At 41.3% G+C, this 5,755-nt stretch overlaps 1 protein-coding gene across 1 annotated transcript; it reads left to right on the top strand.

The window, feature by feature from the left end:
• Positions 1-303: 303 nt before the first annotated feature.
• Positions 304-5,381, top strand: LOC112886639 (lysine-specific demethylase JMJ18-like). Its single transcript, XM_025952596.1, has 8 exons — positions 304-462; positions 1,457-1,507; positions 1,622-1,699; positions 1,991-2,494; positions 2,573-2,791; positions 3,039-3,200; positions 3,578-3,946; positions 4,035-5,381. Exons 1-8 carry the CDS (start codon positions 346-348, stop codon positions 4,935-4,937), a joined length of 2,403 nt encoding a protein of 800 aa, XP_025808381.1. The 5' UTR covers positions 304-345; the 3' UTR covers positions 4,938-5,381.
• The last annotated feature ends 374 nt before the right edge of the window (positions 5,382-5,755 follow it).

Genomic DNA, 5,755 nt, shown 5'->3' with positions numbered 1-5,755 from the left:
CCATATTGATTCCTTTTGATCAATCGTAGTTAGTTGTGACCAATTGTGCATTTACATTGCAATCTTGTCGATAATGCATCACTGCATTAGTGGTTTGGTATGGGGATTTGGGAGGCGCCGTTGCCTAACCGGGCCCGGCCCTCCATGAGAACGCACCAGCACCGCCTAGACCGAGTCGGACCCGAGCACCGTACCGGGGCCCACCTGGCAGCGACGTCCGACTGGGCCCCTCGTGCGCGGCACGTGCGATGAGGTCGTTACCCCCTCCCGGCTCCCTTCCGTAAAACCAAGCGCGAGGTCTTCTATTCCGCGGTAGCGTCGTCCCCAGCCCACCAAATCTCGCCCATGGTTTCCTCCTCCGCATCCCCAGAGGAGGCCGACCCCGCGCGGCGCCGCGAGAAGAGGCGAATGCGCGGCGGCGCGGAGGACTCACCGGAGCCCGGCGGCGCGGCGGCCTCGCTGGTACGGTTCTTCTGCAGATATGCGCGCAGATCAGGCATTGTTTGTACCGCGGATTCCTTTCTTGCTCCGTTTCCTTTCCTTTCTTTTTTTGCTCTGGAACTGTTCATTATGCGCGGCTATGTATCAAGAAACCCTTTTCTTTCTGTGGTTGGGGAACTAGTATTATGGGCCTGTTCCATTGATGAGATAAAATTGCCCTGCTGCATGTGCTGTTTATTTTCGTGCATGGAATTATGCGAGGCTAGTTGTTTGGGTACTGAATTCTGATTGTATTGGACGGCAAAGCTTTGACTGGATCAATAGCAATGAGATGCGAAATTTCTGGGTGGGGGGGGGGTGATGTATTTGATGCAGGTTCATTAGGGAGTTAAGAATTGAGATGACGTTTAGTTGGATCAGAGAATGTGGCCTAAAGAGGAGAAATTTTGCACGTTTGTCAATTGCTAGGATTTTAATCAACTCAAGATATTCAGATGCACAGATTGAGTCTCATAAGATTCCTGAACAAAGATGGATTCCAGTGATTTGCCCTAATTGGAAGAAAAGATCGATTCTTACCGCAACTTATTTTGTTAGTTTCTACAGTTGGTGAAGAACACCTATCTATCAATTATTGGCTTGTTGCTCCTATTCTGCTCGGGATTGCCATTGCACATCTGTGAATTATTTAGATCAAGATAGATAGGTCTATGAAAAAATGCAACTTGGTCATGTTTAACAGTCGCGAACTGATGATACCATCGATGATTCAACAAGTTTACGAACTCATGCAAATTAGGAGTTCGGATAAGTTTATGGACTCAAATGCAAATTGGGAGTACATTATTTGGACAACTTATAATGTATGGCAGCAGCTAGAGTTATCTATTTCTTGTCATTGAATCATCACGTGCTATTTTAAAAGTTTAGGTAGAAAGTTCTGCATATTTTCCAAACATAGTGGAATATTTATCCGAAGATTAACACTGGGATGGCTAACGTTTATTTGTTTCAGGATCACTGCTCATCAAAAAATTGTGAGGAAGACTTTGACGGACCAACAACTGTAAGACCCAAATTATTTAGCTCAGATCCGTCATTTCCAATTCCCAATATTTATGTGATTATTATATGTCTAATTTATGCTGCCTTCATTCTTTCTCTTCGATTTTGTGGATAGACATTGGGAAAGTGGCATCCAGGTGAATCACAGAGACCTGAAATTGATGATGCTCCCATCTTCACTCCAACTGAAGAGGTTTGCCGACAAAATGCAATGAGATATGCTTTATAAGATAATACTGTGCAATTTCTATTGATGATTTAGGTTTCGTGTAGTCGAACTTTTTGAAATTTGGACCACCAATATGTTAAAAATATCAAGGTTGGACATATAGAAACGAGATAGCTAAATGTTTGTTCGAAGAGCTATTTCTATAAATTTGTTAATGCCAAGCAGTGTTAGATAAAGTAATTCATATATTAATGATAAAGAACCAAAGGAAGGAGTGCACTATAGTATCATTTGAATACTAGTGTTTTCTCACAGGAATTTAAGGATGCAATCGGGTACATTGCTAGCATTCGTCCACAAGCAGAAAAATATGGAATTTGTCGTATTATTCCACCATCTTCTTGGAGACCTCCATGTCCTCTGAAGGAGAAGAATTTCTGGGAATCTATGGAGTTCAATACCCGAGTTCAACAAGTTGACAAGCTTCAAAACAGGGAGCCCACAAAAAAACGAACACAGCCTCGAGTTCAGAGGAAAAGAAAGAGAAGAAAGAGACTTAGGTTTGGGATGACACACAGGCGTCCCAATTCTAGGGCAGACTCGGAAGACAAGTTTGGCTTTCAATCTGGTTCTGATTTCACATTAGAGGAGTTTCATAAATATGCTGATGAGTTCAAGCAGGAATATTTTGGAATGAAAGGGAGTGATGAAATTTTTCTTTCTGAAATTAAAAACCACAAAAAAATATGGGAACCATCAGTGGAGGAAATTGAGGGAGAATATTGGCGGATAGTCATAGGGTCTACTGATGAAGTTGAGGTATGTTGGTATACATAGATTATATTCTTATGTATTTATCAAATTTTTACTGATAAGTATCAAATTTCCTCTGCCTAGGTGGATTATGGTGCTGATTTGGACACTGCAACGTTTGGTAGTGGGTTTGCTAAATTATCTTCAGATGCAAATATGCAGGATCCATATGATGTATCTTGTTGGAACTTGAATAATCTGCCACGGCAGCCTGGCTCTGTTATCTCATTTGAAAACGAGGATATATCTGGTGTTGTAGTTCCATGGCTTTATGTAGGAATGTGCTTCTCTTCATTTTGCTGGGTATGATTCTTAGCTAATCTGTTTCCATATTACTCTCATGGAATGTGGACTCAGTAAAGAGACTCAATTGGGGTTGGACTACATAAATAGCTGTCTAGTCTGTGCATGCTGTTCAGTGTAGTCTGTGCATGTTGTTCAGTGCTCTATATGGATTAGCTTTATATGATGGTTGCTGTGTAAGTGGTTTATGGCATCGTTTGTTCATGGAGCATGTTCTCATATAACTTTTTCTGTTACTTTCCTGCAGCATGTTGAAGACCATTTTCTTTATTCTCTGAATTATATGCATTTTGGTGAACCAAAAGTTTGGTATGGTGTTCCCGGTTGTGAAGCAGTGAAGCTTGAAGAATCTATGAGAAAGAACTTACCAAAACTGTTTGAAGAACAGCCTGATCTACTTCATGAGCTGGTAACCATCTTTTTCTGTCATGTGATTGGCAGAACTCTACGTAGTGACCTACTGACTACCGAAGCTATTAATGACGTAGTGACCTACTTCATTTTCATTATGTTCCAACATAATAACGTAATTGAATACTACCAAAGCTATTAATAAGCCTTAAAATTTAGAGCAGTTCATTATGCCTTTTTGTCATGAATGCCATACATGGTATCATTGCCTGCTGTTGATCATATAATTTTTTAGAATTTTTTTACTGGATTATGAGAGGACAGAGATAGCCTGTTGATCATATAATCTTTAATTGTTTATCCGCGAAAGGTTTCCTCTTCTGTGCTAGAACATCTTTATCTCGTCCTGTTTCATTCTGAATTTTCTTGGAACAGGTTACACAGTTATCTCCATCTGTTCTAAAATCAGAAGGAGTTTCTGTTTACCGTGCTGTTCAGAAGCCAGGTGAATTCGTTCTGACACTACCACGAGCATACCATTCTGGATTCAACTCTGGTTTCAACTGTGCAGAGGCAGTAAATGTTGCTCCTGTGGATTGGCTGCCTCATGGACAGTGTGCTGTTGAGCTCTATAGAGAGCAGCACCGCAAGACATCAATATCACATGACAGGTTACTACTGAAGACTGCAAAAGCAGCTGTGAAACAACTTTGGATGAACCTTTTTGATTGCAAGAGTGGTGAGGGGAAATACAGATGGCTGAACACGTGTGGAAAAGATGGAGTCCTGACAAGTGCAGTTAAGGTAGTAGCTTGGATCTCGCTAATAGTAGAACTTATTATCTGTCTCTTAAATGATAAACATACTCATAATATCTGTTTTGCTATTTTAGACAAGAGTTGAAATGGAGGGTGCAGCAAGGGAGGTGAATGGTAATCTGAAAAGTAAGAAGATGGACAAGGATTATGATTGCACAGACCGGGAGTGCTTTTCATGCTTCTATGATCTCCACTTGTCTGCTGTCAGTTGCCAGTGCTCACCAAACCGCTTTGCTTGCTTAAACCATACAAACATTCTTTGTTCATGTGAAATGGACAGGAAAATTGCATTCTTTCGACATAGCATGAAAGAGCTTAATACTCTTGTACAAGCTTTGGAGGGTGATCGGACTGCGGTGTGTCTTTGGGGACAGGACCACCTAGGCTTAGTTTGCCCATCTGGTAATGTGCAGAAGAGGAAGTTGGACTCAGGTAGCATTACAGAATTTTCTGGTTTGACGAATGATGTCAATGCTGTTTCTGAATTTGGTGGCAGTCAAGATGGCTGCTATGACCTTCAAAAGCCTGTTGGATTCCACCAAGAGAATGGAATCCAGAATAATTGTCTTGATCTCAACATAGAAGATCCACCAAGCAGTTCTAGAATAAAAGAAGAGCGTGACAAGGATAGGATGTTTATCAATCATGGGCCTCTACAGAATACCGATAGTCCATTCAGATTGACCTCAGAGTGCAGTTCATCATCATCTTTGAATTGTTCATCCAGTTTATTCTCTCCTACAAGAAATCAAACCAGCAATTCTGACCTAGCTTGGAACACTACTAAGAAACTATTTGGTGCTGACATTGAAAATTTGGCCAAGCATTCTGATAGTCAGGTTAGTCAAATGGTAAAAGTTTCGAACGGATCTGAGATTACAAAGGAGCCTGAACAATCAAGATTCTGCAATAATTCCTGTCCTGATGAGGTCACACTCGACAGGCTGCCAAAGAAGGCTAAACTGCTAGAAGGATAGCAGGAGGAGGATCTGCAGAGAAAATAGGCTGCTCTGCAGGATGAGATGAAGTAGAATGTAGTTACATAGGCCCTGCATAGATAAAACGTTTCATGTATTGCCTTAGAATGCATCCATAGGAACCATTAGACTGAACTAGGGTCACCATTGATTTTACATTCTTGAGATAGTCAATTTAGATTTACAGGATCCCAGTTCATTCCAACAGATGGCAGGATGGTTCGTTTATCCCCTAATTAGCCAGTTTCATGGTAACCAAATTAACAAGTTATCTGTTTGTCTCATCAATAGTTTGCATGTACAAGACATTCATCGCTGGAGATCTGAAAGGAAATGAAGAGAAGTTTTTTAAATTGTATGGTGTGTTACTTGTAACATTTCTTGTCGAATGATCAGTTGTTTTTGCCAGGGCTTTTAGTGAATGAGCTTCATCTTTGCAACCGACATGGGAAGACTTTCGTTTGTTCTGTTCATTAGAACTCCTAATTTCCATTAGACGCTGATTCTTGATCTGTGATCAATTATGTTCTACATTGCCAAGATTTCATCTGAAGGTGCTTCATACTGGACAAGTGTCGATATCTAAATCATATAAGATTCTTTCTCATCCCACCTTTTGCGCTACAGTGCAACAGTAGCAGTGCGTGATCCTAGCCGCAGGATGGGCGTGATCGACGGCCTCCCTGCGCCCTGCTGCAGGACCACACAAGTGTGTAGTGGGCAAACCTAGGCTTCAGACTTCAGCCCAGGTGGTAACTACAACGAAGCAAATTAATGATTTTTCTCGGTACAACACGTAAGCCAATTTCATTGAAGGG

Source organism: Panicum hallii, chromosome 3 (assembly GCF_002211085.1).
Source record: "Panicum hallii strain FIL2 chromosome 3, PHallii_v3.1, whole genome shotgun sequence".
Taxonomy (NCBI): Eukaryota; Viridiplantae; Streptophyta; class Magnoliopsida; order Poales; family Poaceae; genus Panicum; species Panicum hallii.
The sequence above is the reverse complement of the archived record's forward strand: the minus strand, read 5'-3'. Positions and strand labels throughout refer to the sequence as shown.

Coding starts and splice junctions, on each gene's coding strand:
- LOC112886639 (XM_025952596.1), top strand. CDS start 346: ATGGTTTCCTCCTCCGCATCCCCAGAGGAGGCCGACCCCGCGCGGCGC. Junction 1,508..1,621: donor ACTTTGACGGACCAACAACT/GTAAGACCCAAA, acceptor TTTTGTGGATAG/ACATTGGGAAAGTGGCATCC. Junction 1,700..1,990: donor TCTTCACTCCAACTGAAGAG/GTTTGCCGACAA, acceptor GTTTTCTCACAG/GAATTTAAGGATGCAATCGG.